The 14,154-nt window shown below is 42.7% G+C and overlaps 1 protein-coding gene across 1 annotated transcript; it reads left to right on the top strand.

Annotated features, from left to right (window-relative positions):
- The first annotated feature begins 1,024 nt into the window (after positions 1-1,024).
- Positions 1,025-11,014, top strand: LOC115476472 (cornifelin homolog A-like). Its single transcript, XM_030212866.1, has 4 exons — positions 1,025-1,110; positions 2,060-2,190; positions 6,180-6,316; positions 10,801-11,014. Exons 2-4 carry the CDS (start codon positions 2,067-2,069, stop codon positions 10,888-10,890), a joined length of 351 nt encoding a protein of 116 aa, XP_030068726.1. The 5' UTR covers positions 1,025-1,110; positions 2,060-2,066; the 3' UTR covers positions 10,891-11,014.
- The last annotated feature ends 3,140 nt before the right edge of the window (positions 11,015-14,154 follow it).

The following is a 14,154-nucleotide window of genomic DNA, read 5'->3' as shown; positions in this document are numbered from 1 at the left end:
GGGCTTCCTGAGACTGTCTTACTGACCTCACAGCCAGCTGAGTTTTCAGAATATCTACAATAAATATATAAGAGATAAATGTGCATGCAAATCTGTCTCATTCATATTCATATGACAGAGGTCTATAAAATTATGAGTGGAATGGAATGGGTAGACGTGAAGCGTCCGTTTATGCTTTCCAAAAATACTAGGACTAAGGGGCATGCAATGAAGCTACAAAGTAGCAAATTTAAAATGAATTGGAGAAAATTGTTCTTCACTCAACGTGTAATTCAAATCTGGAATTCGTTGCCAGAAAATGTGGTAAATGCGGTTACCTTAGCAGAGTTTAAAAAAGGCTTGGACGGCTTCCTAAAGGAAAAGTCCATAGACCATAATTAAATTGGACTTGGGGAAAATATTTCTGGATAAGCAGCATACAATGTCTTTTACTTTTTTGGGGATCTTGCCAGGTATTTGTGACCTGGATTTGCCACTGTTGGAAACAGGATGCTGGGCTTGATGGACCTTTGGTCTGTTCCATTATGTCAGTACTTATTGTGGATATCCTGAAAATCCCATTGGATGGAGGATCCCCAGGACAGGTTTGAGAAGTCCTGAGCTAGGGCATCAGACTCACAAGTTGTAGTGGTGGGTTTCAGCATGGACATACAGGAGTGAGGTTGCTGCTGTCACAGTAAAAAAATTCATGGGGCAATGTTACTTGGGCTGTCAATTGCGTCCTGTCCCTGTCCCAGAAGCTCCCACTGCTCCCTCTCTAGCACAAAGATGTCTCTCAGCTTCTCCCTGCTCTCCAGTAAGAGCAGTGTGTGAAAGTACATAGAGATCTTTATCTTCTGCACACATGCACAAAATAATCACAAATGCATACTTATTCACACATAGACTGTGCCACTCCTGTGTTTGCCAAACCGATAGCACTAGGTCCCAATGGCAGCAGCACACCCTTCCCCCTTCCTCTGCACCCCACCCATTTTCGGTTCCTGCAGACGTCACCTCATGTGACGGGATATATATACATGGTCACACCACAAGCGGGGGCGCTCCTGGATTCCTTGTTGTGTAACTGCATACAGTTGATCAGATCCAGAAGCATTACAGGAGCACAAGGTAAGATACTTCCCATCCCCAGAACTCAAAGGAAGCTGGTAGCTGGGGACTGCATCCAGACTGAACGTTTTTGAGCTTTGGGTTATGCTAGTAGGTTTTGGTTCTGCTGGTGCCACTAATTGTAGTTGGTTGGGCAGAAAGAAGACCAGAGGACCATCGAATCTGACTTCCTTCTGGTTGTTTGGCAGCTCACTTCCCACAGTGTTTTGGGGGTGGGTGGAAGGGGAGTAATGGGTCATGGATTTTATATACTACTTCTCTGTGGTACAACCAAGGCAGTTTACATTTATTATATGCCATGTTTGTGAATGGAATGGATTATTTTCTACAACCTGAAGGCCATAAAACCGATGAACAATGAAGCATTCCAAGCCATGCAGTTACCCTCTGCAGCATTTTATGCTCAGCTGCTGCCCATCACTGCACTCCATCTGCTGTTGGTGCCCACACGTTATTGTCAATGCAATGCTCTTCTTCATTGTGTCTCGACCCAGGGAATCACGGATATTGGCAAACTCCTGCAATGTCTGTATCTCAACAAATAACCATTCCCTGCCTGTTTCCACTGGTATTGCAACATCATGAGGGTAGCCTCCCTCACCCCCCTCACCCCCCCCCCCCCCCCCCCAGTCATGGAAAAGAGGTGAATTTTAGTGTGGCTGACAGCATGATGGTCATACAAATGCTGGGTAATTATACTGCATGTTGAGATAGCAGTAATTTCCCATGGTGTTTCTGAAATAAAATAATGGATTATTCTGTCACAGGCCTGATCACCACATATCCCATGTACATACAGGGCTCTGCTTACTCACCTCAGGCCTGGCTATAACCATCTGGTGCTGAGACACCCATACACACAACTCTGCCAGTATACCTCAAACCTGCCCTTTAGCATCCTCTGCTATTTCAGTACTGAGATTATGGCTCTTTTGTGTCTCTCAAACAGGCTAAGCATGGCATACCAGACCGAAATAATCTCCTCCCAGCCTCAGGGCACCACAACTTATATAGTGACTGGTGGTGGGCAGAGCAGCTGGAACTCAGACATGTGTGACTGCTGTGCTGACATGGAAGTGTGTAAGTAGTATCTAGTGTTTGTCACACCCATCTTAGGTGCCAAATTTGTAGCTGTTTAGGCAGTGTGTTTTTTCTAGCAAAAAAGGTGCCGGTACTCAAATGCTAGGCCACCCTTCAGGAGTGGGGTGATCACTGAGAGACCCACCCCAAAATAGCCAGGTCCCCTGCAAACAGTCACAGAATCTATGACAAGACAGAATTGGTGTGTAGAGCCTGAGCTCTATCATTAAAACTTGGGGTCCATGGGTCAATTTTAGCAGACAAAGGAAAAGGTGCCGGTACTCAGTAACCCAAGTACCCCCTCAAAAAAAGCCCTGTGTTTAGGTAGGGTTACCATATGGCTCCAGAAAAAGGAGGACAGATTGAGCCAGTCTGGGTTTTACTTCCATTGCTTTCAATGGAAGCAAAACCCGGACTGAATCAATGTTTCATTAATGCCTATCTGTTGAACAACGTTCCTCTGGATATTCTGTTGTGACTGTGGAGATGAAAACGGTAATGCAATTCAAACATGCGTGGGATAAACACAAATGAATCCTATTTAGAAGGAATGGATCTATGGAATCTTAGCAGAAATTGGGTGGCAACGCTGGTAATTGGGAAGCAAAACCAGTGCTGGATAAACTTCTACGGTCTACGCCCTGATAGTAACTGAATAGATATGGATAGTTCAAGAAGAGTGCTGGGCAGACTTTTACAGTCTGTGCCCTGAGAATGGCAAAGACAAATCAAGCTCAGGTGTACATATAAAATATCACATACCATGTAAAATGAGTTTATCTTGTTGGGTAGACTGGATTGACCGTCATTTACTACGTTACTATATGTTACTATGTTAAAGGTCTTTGTTCGTCATTAGGTTGCTATCCTGATCTATTAACAAAAAAAATTCTGATGCCAATACCAAAATCTTAAGTTCTGAGTTGACAGTGCCAGATAATTATAGACCGATTGCCAGTATATCTTGGCTTGCTAAACTTTTAGAATTTCTAATAAGTAATCAATTAAGGGATTACCTTTTTCTTTTGATGGATTACATCACACTCAGCATGGTTTTTGGCCTAAGCATAGCACTGGGTCTGTATTCTTGCTATTAACATCTAAAGTACGAACATTATTAAGCAAAGGCAGACAGGCAATTTTCCTTCAGTTTGATATATCAGCAGCTTTTGATGCTATTGACCACTCTTTACTGTAGTTTAAGCCGAGTGAGCTGGATATAACTGGCACAGTATTAAAATGGTTTGAAGCCTTTTTATCTACAAGATCTTATTGTGTATGAAAAAAAAACAAAAAAACAGTTTCATCAGATTGGTGAGTTCCTTAGGGATCTCCGCTATCACCACTGTTATTTACTTCCAAATTCTATAAAAAGCATTAAAAGTTATGCATGTAGAATTGGGTTCACACAGTCTGTAAAAACAAGTATATTTCAATGACTGATTCCTGGAATCAGAATGAGAATTCTCTGGCTTGGAAACTATGCTAAAATTCCAACGCAAGAATGTATCCTTTTTTTTTCAGGAGAAACATTGAAGTTTGAAAATGTTTAAAGTCTTAGGTTTCATTCTGGACTCTAAACTGATTTCTGAGCAATAAATAAATGACTTATGGAGAAAGGGGTTTTCTTTAAACTGAGGCAACTTCGGGTTATTCGTTCCTCAATAAGTGATCAGTTTTAGGATTATAACTCAGACTATTTTACTACCTCAAATAGATTATTGCAATTCGCTTTACCAAGGTTTGTCAACTAAATTACTCAAAAGGTTGCGATTGTTGCAGAATACTACAGCCAGATTGATTTTCAAGAGAGGTAAATTTGATAAAGTTTCTCCTTTGTTGGATAACCTTCACTGGCTTCCAATTAGTAAGCGAAAAAAAAATTAAGTTAGGATGTTTAGTTTTTAAATCTCTTTATGGTCAAGGTACAGAAGAATTAACTAATCTGCGTTGTATTCCAAAACACAGATATAATTCTTGATTTAAAAATAATGGACTAGATTCTTTATATCACACATAAAAATTTGGCGCCGAAATAGAATTCACTTAGGCGTGCATATTCTCTAAAGTATGCTTTAATTTAGGCGTACTTTATAGACTAAGGCTAAATTTCCACGCGGTTTATAGAATACACTGAGCACTGATCCACGTAACTAAATTTAGTTATGGTCAATTACACCAAGTAAAATCTGGTATAAATCCCGACAAATAACTTAGGTGCAGAGCGGGTGTATTCTATAACAACGTGAATAGAGTTTAGAAACACCCATGATCTGTCTGTTTCATGCACATAACCACGCTCACTTTTCAACAATGTGACTTTTATTTACATGCACCACATTACAGAATACGCTTAGCAAGTAGTGCCAATTAGTGCTGATAATTGGTTGTTAACCTAATTATCAGTGCTAATTAGTTGTTAATTAATTAAGCTATGTACATTGTTATGGAATATGCTTTAATTTCCATGCGGAAATCTGAGCATGATATATAGAATCCCAGGGAATATGCTTTCGGTCTATCCATCGGTCAAAAATCTTTGCTGTAAGTCTCATATTGAATTTACTTTCTCATGTCAAGGAGCAAAAGTGTGGAATGACCTTCCTAAACAATTACGGCAGGTTACTTCTTATTTTTTATTTCGTAAAGCTTTGAAGATTTAGTTATACACTATTTAGTTATTGCATTCTATCATGATATGTTATTCCCTTTTTGTTTAGGCTTCTTCGAGTGTAATCCACCTAAAACCCTGTGGGACATTGTGCAGAATATAAGAAATTGAATAGAATAGAATAGCCCAGGGGATGGGGAATCATGGAAGAAGAGGAGCAACAGAGGGGGACAGGAGACTTGGAATCAGCAGAGAGAGAGAGAGGTAGTATTATGTTAGCATAATACTAGTGAAACATCTAATAAGCACACATTAGAACATTCAAATCACATAGCTACGATACTAATGCTTTTCTACAATATAGCTTACCATATAGCTGAGGGGCTAAGTGAAGTTACATAGATCTGGACAAGATGTGTGGTACAGAGTCAGTTAGGATATATAGATGGTTAGCTAAACTCAAAGCAAGTTCTTTGTACAGTTAAATGAGAGATAAGGAACTGATCTAAATTGCAGTATGTGTAGCAAACTAGTCCAGATGCAGAATGAGTGTATAGCCAGTCACCTTATGTATTAAAGGCTTGGGAGAAGAGCTACGCTTTCACCTGCTTCCTGAAGTAGAGGTAGTTTCTAATCTTTGGCAGTGCCCCTGACTCTGTAGTCTGTCTGTCTGTCTGTATGTCCTGGCTGAGTCACTTTAACTGTCAGTGCCTGGGCTCTAATCCACTCTGCCTCTAACTCTGTGTGTGACACTTTGGAGAAGAAATCACATTGGGGCCCTCTTACTAAGCCGCGTAGGCATTTACGTACGCCCAACATGCGTCAATTTTGAGTTACCTCCTGGCTACCACATGGCCCCTGTGGTAATTTCATTTTTGATGCGCGTCTGATACGCGCGCCGGAAGATATTTTTATTCTCTGGTGCATGGGCAGTAACCAGGCAGTAATCAGCATTTTATGCACGTAGACCATTACCACCCGGTTACCGCGTGAGATGGTCTCAGACCCAAAATGGATGCACAGCAATTTTCATTTTGCCGCAGGCCCATTTTTGGCAAAAATGTTTAAAAAAGGCATTTTTTACAGGTGCACTGTAAAATGATTCTGCGCGCACCCAAAACACATGGCTACACTACCGCAGGCCATTTTTCAGGCCCCGTTATCTTGCTATGAGTTGTCTCTTCTAATGTGATCCTGTCATACTGCCTAACTGGCAGAAATACACTGCTAGGGCCTGGGGTGGCTGTTTCGGAAATGCCAGCACACAGTATATCCTGGTTTAGTTTGTTGTTTGATGCTCCAGAAGTCTCCATTTATTATGTTGCCAGTGATGGTTTTCAGGGTCAGTAGTGAAGTCTCTGGCTGTCTCTTGTTACAGGTCTCTGTGGCACTTTCTGTCCCTGCATTTTGGCTTGTCGGGTGGCCCAGGATTTTGGTGAATGCCTTTGCTTGCCTTGTCTGCCAGGGGCTCTGGTAGCTCTGCGTACCGGTGTAAGAGAGCGATACCGCATTGAGGTAAGACTTAGAGGAGGAAAATCATTCTGCTGTGGTATTGGGGAACACAGTGCCCTCACCCCCCCCCCCTCCAGACTGTTCATCTGTAAGCAGAAGCAGTCATTTAAAGCTGATACTTCTACAGTGTTGGGTACACTAATAAATAGCTACCCAGAAATCACAGCTGGTATTTTTACTTAGGTTGAATGGTAAACTGACACCAACAATCTTAGGGGTCTTTTTTCTAAGGTGGGATATAAAGTGACTTTAATGCACCCTTACACAGGTATTTCTTGTGTGCTAAGGCCATTTTTACTGCAGACATAAAATGGCCAATTTTCCTTTTTTGCATGAATGGCCATGCGCTAATGTCTAAACAATCTTAGAAGCTGAAGATTAAACAATATTTGTGCATCTTATATTTTATATATAATTGTTATTGTATCTCTCATCCATAAAATTACAAAAGGAGGAAAAAAAGACCTCAAATGTCCCAGCACGACAGCAAGCTGTAAAATCTTTATGCCAGCATATTTCGGACTCCAGTCATATCATTGTTCTAAAAAAAACCTCCTTGCAGAATATCTTATCTATTTTTTTATGATTTTTTTCACTTTCTATTATATATTGTGCACCAATGATATGACTGGAGTTCGAAATATGCTGGCATAAAGATTTTACAGCTTGCTGTCGTGCTGGGACATTTGAGGTCTTTTTTTCCTCCTTTTGTAATTTTATGGATGAGAGATACAATAACAATTATATATAAAATATAAGATGCACAAATATTGTTTCATCTTCAGCTTCTAAGATTGTTTACACATTTTTATTTTTTGCTGAAGTGTTTCCTGCCTAGATTTTTCTTTGAGTGAAATCAGGAATGCGCTAATGTCACCATTAATTCGTGGCCATTAATAAAATTACCATGTTATATCAAGAGCTTCTATTCTGCAATAACCTGATCAGTTCTATGCAGATAGCATAGAGGGTCTTTTACTTAGGCGTGCTGGCGTTTTTAGCGTGCGCTAATTGCTAAAGATGCCCATAGGAATACATAGGCGTCTTTAGCATTTAGCATGCACCTGTTTTTAGTGTGCACTAAAAACGCCAGCTTGCCTAAATAAAAGACCCCCATAGTCAAGAAGAAAACCAGAACAACCATCTGGGGATTTACAAAACCTAAAAGCAGTGCCTCAAATATAATCATTTCACATATTTTTTAAAATAAAACCGTCTTCAGTTGTTTACGGAAGGACCACAAATGAGATAGAGAGGACAGAAGGAAGAGAATTCCATATTGTTCCTGTTAGCACTTACTGACACCTAGTTTGTAGGTGTTAAGGGATCACACAGTAATCCTGCACCAATCAGCACACAGTAATGTGGAAGCGCTAACTGATTAGCATTGGAATGCCTACTCTCTGCCAGGGGCGTAGCCAGACCTTTCTGTGGGAAGGGGCCAGAGCCCGAGGTGTGGGGGCACATTTTGGTCTGCTGCCCCACTGCCCCCTGCTGCCCCACCGCTCCCCACCCACTTCCTGCCGCAGCACATACCTTGGCTGGTGGGGGTCCCTAACTCCCGCCAGCTGAAGCCTTGTCCAGAGCCGGTCTCCAGTGCCACCACATTATCTGCCCTGCTCTCTCTTCCCCTCATGTCCTGCATGCTCCTTTTAGTGAAACTGAGCATGCTCAGTTTCACTCAAAGGAGCATGCTGGATGTGAGGGGAAGAGCGAGCAGGGCAGGCAATGCTGCGGCACCGGAGACTGGCACTGGACAAGACTTAAGCTGGTGGGGGTTGGGGACCCCCGCCAGCAAAACCAGGGGCCCAGAGGAAATTCGGGGGGGCCCAGGCCCCCATGGCCCCATGTACCTACACCACTGTTTTCCACCTGAGCATGTCCCACAGTAAGCTATTTTAAGGTATGGTATGAGTGCGCTAGCACTTAACCCGACTTAGTAAAAGGGCTCCTTAGTGCTAAATGTTGCTCTATACCCAGTGGCATTCCTAGGCTGGCTGACACCCGGGGTGGATCGCCGATGCGCCCCCCAGGGAAATTACACCCCCCTGGGTGCAGTGCGACCTTCCCGGGTGTATTTTTACCTGCTGAAGGGGTGCCATGCGCCTGCTGGCTCCGAGTCCACTCGTTCCCTACTGCTCCCTCTGCCCCGGAACAGGAAGTAAACTGTTCCGCGCAGAGGGAGCAGCAGGGAGAGAATGAGCGGACTCGGCCAACAGGCGCGCGCAGTGGTGTGCTGGAGCAGGCTCTCACAGGCTCTCGAGAGCCATTTGTTAAGTTTTTAAGAATTTTGGGAGCCGGTTCTCCATGGCTACTTTAACAAATGGATCCCAAAATGTGGGCTTGGGCCCCTCCTGAATTCTCTTTTACTTTGCTGGCGAGAGAGAGCCTCCTGTTAACAATTTACCAGCACACCCCTGGGTGCGTGGCACCCCCCCCAGCGGCGTGCACCCGGGGCGGATCACCCCCACTGCCCCCCTTGGTACACCACTGTCTATACCCACGAACATAGAACATATTTCAAGATATTAGAAGACTTCATTACATCCCCAAGCACTCCCATCCACAACTGAACTTTGCCTCCCCCTTTCCCCTGCCCTGCAACTTCAGAAGTCTTTCTAATGTGACATCAAAACAAGGTGAATGAAAATCTCTCTCTTTACTTTTCAAAAATCAATCCTTCAGATGAAAGGAGATATCATATTAAAAAAAGCCAGAGGCAACAACAAAGAGCCTTTGGCACCATTCAATGCCTCTAGCAGTTCACCATTTATAATCATTTATGTCTCGTAATTCTTCAAAATATGGATGTATCAAACTAACTTCATAGTGCTTGCAAAATAATAAAGACTTCAGCAAGTGTGTTATTTAACTCTGAAAGAGATCAGAAGTTGGAGAGTCTACTGTAACCACCAGCTTTCTTTCGAAAGTCCCCCGACGCCAGCTTTTCCGTAGATACACTGCCCATCTCAAGGAGATCCTGTTGTGCCTTTCAAAAAAGTATGAAGTTCGGAGAAAGAAGGCAGACTGAATTAATCCTCTGCTCACACACACCCTTGAGACCAGCAAAACCTGGCACTGAGGGACTTCCATAAGAAAGCTGGTGACTCTAAATTCTAATCTCTTTCACAGTTAAGTCACACACTTGCTGAAGTCTTTAATGTTTTGCAAGCGCTATGAAGTTAGTTTGACACACTCATATTTTGAAGAATTACAAGAAATAAATGATTATAAAGTCAGTGGGGAACTGCTAGAGGCGTTGAATGGTGCTAGAGGCTCCTGGTTGTTGCCTCTGGCTTTTTTATACGATACCTGGTATTATCTGAAAGGATTGATTTTTTTTAAAGTAGAGATTTTTATTCACCTTATTTAGAAGTTGCATCGCACCATTTTTGTTGTTTTGCAGTGTTTCTGATGCCATGAGGTGCAGGGCTACAAAGCCCTGTTCCACCCCCAACTCCCCACCCCAGGCACAGGAGAGGTGTAAGGGTTTTTTTTTCCTGTAAATTTTACAGCCAGATCAAAGCTCATGTTTGGAAGTGAAGAGGATTTTGTGATCCTGGGCTTGTAAACTTTTCATTGGGTCCCTCATTTGCTTCTGAAAAGTAGTTTATTTACGCAAAACAGAGCAGTGGTTCTTAACCCAGTCCTCAGAGCACATCTAGCCAGTCAGGATTCAAGATATCCACAATGGCTATGGGTGAGATAGATTTCCATGCACTGCCTTCTTGGTATGCAAATCTATCTCATCAATAGTCATTGTTGATATCCAAAAAACCGGACTGGCAGGGTGTGCCCAGGATTAGATTGAGAATCACTAGGATAGATATCCACTGGTCTGTATAGTGCTTGTTACACATTTAGCACTTTTAAAAAGTACTAATAAAATGAATAAAGTGTTTACCATAATCCAATTGGAACCAGGTTATGTTGCTATAAATAAAGAATATAATTAAAGTGAGCCTCAATAATCCAAGGTGAGATTACATATCATCAAACACCTCCAAGCCCAGGAAAATAGCAGTGTAAAACCCCAGAGAAAACCACTGCTTCAAAAAACAGATTTGGGGATACTATACAGACAAAAATTACCAAATCAACATAACTTTGTTTCAAATAGGATTAAGAAAATTGAAGAAAACATAAAAAAACTTCTTCAAGGCTGCAAAAACACTTTTTAATGTGGAAGAGAATCAAACTCTTATCTGTGCTGTACAGTCTCGGTAATGGGTTATTCAACCCCCCTGGAATATCCACTGACTCACTGTCCACAGGCATTCATTTCAACTTATGTCTACTCCCCCAATATCTTTATGGAAGTGGAGCTTCAAGATTTTCCACCTCAGTTTTCCAGAATACAGGCCCTCCTTGTTTCATAACCCTGCTTCAGGAGAGGAAATCTTTGCTATGTGATTGTACAGTGCTGTGTACTCTGGCAGTGTTTTGTTGATTATAATGTGTTTTCTCTGTGTGTCACTTGCCTGCAGGGCTCTATCTGCTGCGACTGGGTGGCTATGGACTGTGTCGCCCTGTGTGCCCTCTGTCAGCTGGCTCGAGAACTGAAGACCAGGAACTGAGGGGTACGGGATAGGGACAGTGGGTGTGATCTAGTAACAAAAGCCATCCTTCACCAGTGACTCTATGCTTACCTGTACTTTGTTTGATTTATAATAAATTAATTTGGTGTTGTCTCTTATGATATAAACGTCATTTTCTGTAGTTCATGGACAGAAGAGACTCTCAGCTTCCCTTTATAGGACCATATGCATGCATCCCATAAGACAGTGGTTCCCAAATCTGGTCCTGTAGGCACCCCAGCCAGTCAGGTTTTCAGGATATCCACAATGAATGAGAGAGATTTGCATGCACTGCCTCCACTGCATGCAAATCTGTCTCAGGAATATTCATTGTGGATATCCTGAAAACCTGAGTGGCTGGGGTGCCTCCAGGGCCAGGTTTGGAAATCATTGCCATAACATGTGTCTTTCAGAGTGGCAGTTCCATCAGAAGAGTGCTATTAGCAGAAAACCACTTCCCAGTCTTAGTGCAAAAAAAATAGTGTGAGAACCCTCCCCACCCCACTCTCCTCATCACTAGAAATCTCTGTGTGTGCCTCCTTTCTGTACTTCTTAAGAGCTTGACTCAACAAAACTCTGAGCCACGAACATGGATGACTATTATGGATGTGCATAGCGGAACTAATTTCAGTTTGTTGGGCATTTACCACCATTTTTGTACACTTATTTCACACATTTAATTTTAAGAAAAATATACATGTTAATCAACTTAATGTGCATTACTTCATAGATTAACACACAGTAAACTGCTTTAGTGCATGCTAAATTTTTTAAGGCACACTAATGAATCAAGTGTGCACTAAAAAATACACATTCCTATGAGCTCCTGCAGATCATCAGGTCCAGGCTGAGCCAGGCATGCTTTTCCTCCCAGTGCATCCCTAGAGATTTGTGAACTCTGATGTGTGAAAGAGAATTTGGAACCAAATGTCCAAGTATAGATGCAATAACCAAGCACAGCCTGTCCATGAGACATGGAACCCAGAGCTGGGGCAAGAGAATGAGACATCTAGCCAAACCTTTAGCCATGCACCTTAACCTACCAACCCACACAAACACACTCATGCACTTTGGAAATTTTGTCTTCCCTCCCACCCCTTGAGCTCCAGCCATATCCATCTTAGAGAGCTGCACTGGAATGGGGATTGCAGGAATCTCATGGGTATGGAAGAAGCTACCATGGGATTCCCACAGGGATGGAAGAAGTTACCATGGGATTCCCAGGGGATGGAAGAACTTGCCATGGGATTCCCACGGAAGTGTAGTCAAAATCACTGAAGACTCCAGAATGAGGCTTGGAATACATTGAGAGAGGCAGCTGGAACACCAGACTGAGGCTGGGAACACTCATTGGTTGAATAGTGAACACAATCCAAAAAAACACAGGAGGCTGTTGGGGTTGGGAGGAAACAGAGAGTTGTAAGCAAGTAGCATTGACTCCTGTGGGTATGGGTAGGGATGGAGGAGATTAATTGTAGGGATAGGTGGAGATGGAATGGATCTTAGCTGGTATGTGTGAGTATGGGTTGGATTCCATTGGGGATGGGTAGGGATGGGTGACATTTCTGTCCCTATGCAACTTTTTAATCCATCTCTCCCCTTCCCCTTTCCCTGTCTCCTACCAGTAGTGCTTGGGGGCCTGCCTCCAGAACAAAATCTGCATGACCGTCAACTCTCTCTTGCCCTCTTCTCTCTTTTCTAACTGGTGCACAATGGTTCAAGTCATCCAATACTGCTGGGAAGCTCAGTTGACTTTCCTGCATACAGCACATAACTTCCACATTTTCCTATTGTTGGTGGCTATGTGCTTCACTGAATGACTTATGGGCTCATTTTCAAAAGAGAAAAACATCCAAAAAGTGGCATAAGTCTGCATTTGGATGTTTTTCTCACAAAAATGTCCAAATCAACATTTTTGAAACCTATTTTTAGACTTTTTCTCTGAAGTACACCAGAAGTGCATCCAAATCTCAAGGGGGAGTGCCAGAGGCGTGTTCAGGGCGGAACTTGGGCGCTCCTAGACTTAGACGTTTTTCAACCATAATGGAACAAAACTAAATCATCCAGGACTAAAACTTGGACATTTTGAGCTAGACCTGTATTTATTATGAATAAGGCACAAAAAGGTGCCCTAAATAACCAGATGACCACTGGAGGGAATCAGGAATTACCTTCCCTTATTCTCCCAGTGGTCACTAACCCCCTCCCACCCCCCAAAAATGTAATGAAAAACATTACTTACCTACCTCTATGCCAGCCTCAGATGTTATACTCAGGTTCAATAGAACAGCATGCAGGTCCCTGGAGTAGTCTAGTGTTGGGTGCAGTGCACTACAAACAGGTGGACCCAGGCTCCTACCTCTCCCTACCTGTTACACTTGTGGAGGAAACTGGGAGCCCTCTAAAACTCACCAGAAACCCACTGTATCCACATATAGGTTGCCCCTGCACCAGTAAGGGCTATGGTAGTGGTGTACAGTTGGGGTAGTGGGTTTTGGGGACTCAGCACACAAGGTAAGGGAGCAATGGTGAGATGTGTACCTGGGAGCATTTTATGAAGTACTACAAAAAAACCCAGAAGAACAGGTCTTCGCAAAAAAACAGAAAAACAAAACAGCCCACGACAGTGCCCCCTAGGGTGCCCTATTGCTGTCCTGGGATGTCAGGAGGACCAGTCTACTAAAAATGCTGGTTCCTCCAACATCCCAATGGCTTGATTTTGTGTGTTTTGCACTTGGGCGTTTTTTTGTTGGTTTTTTTTAAATGGACCAAAAAACAAAATGTCCAAATCACAAAACATTGTTCAAAACAGTATTTTTGAAAACAAAAGATAGACGTTTTTCTTTTTTGAAAATGACCTTCTTTCCTATTCGGATTTTGGACGTTTTTTTTGCAAAACTTCCAAAATGGGACTTAGAAATATAAAAAATGCCCTTCTTAATGTCCTAGCTGACTTCACCCATTGGAAAAGCATCACTGCATCTCAAGGACAAACGCCTTCCCCCTCCCCATACACACACATACACACACTGCTACCTATGGGAAACAGTCTCTGTACAATTTTGGACCCCCTCTCAGCCAGCAACATCTAGATCACCTGGCCACATGGCCTGCACATGAATGACACCAAGGGCAGACACTCTATCCACCCCAACTTACCTTGTCATGAAGTTATGGGTCAGCAGTTTGTATTGGCACTGTTGGATGGAAAGATATCAGTACTTTTTGACACTTAGAACATAATATACCTCAGAGCATGGCGGG

Source organism: Microcaecilia unicolor, chromosome 8, assembly GCF_901765095.1.
Source record: "Microcaecilia unicolor chromosome 8, aMicUni1.1, whole genome shotgun sequence".
Lineage (NCBI taxonomy): Eukaryota > Metazoa > Chordata > Amphibia > Gymnophiona > Siphonopidae > Microcaecilia > Microcaecilia unicolor.
The sequence above is the reverse complement of the archived record's forward strand: the minus strand, read 5'-3'. Positions and strand labels throughout refer to the sequence as shown.

Coding starts and splice junctions, on each gene's coding strand:
- LOC115476472 (XM_030212866.1), top strand. CDS start 2,067: ATGGCATACCAGACCGAAATAATCTCCTCCCAGCCTCAGGGCACCACA. Junction 2,191..6,179: donor CTGTGCTGACATGGAAGTGT/GTAAGTAGTATC, acceptor CTCTTGTTACAG/GTCTCTGTGGCACTTTCTGT. Junction 6,317..10,800: donor GAGAGCGATACCGCATTGAG/GTAAGACTTAGA, acceptor ACTTGCCTGCAG/GGCTCTATCTGCTGCGACTG.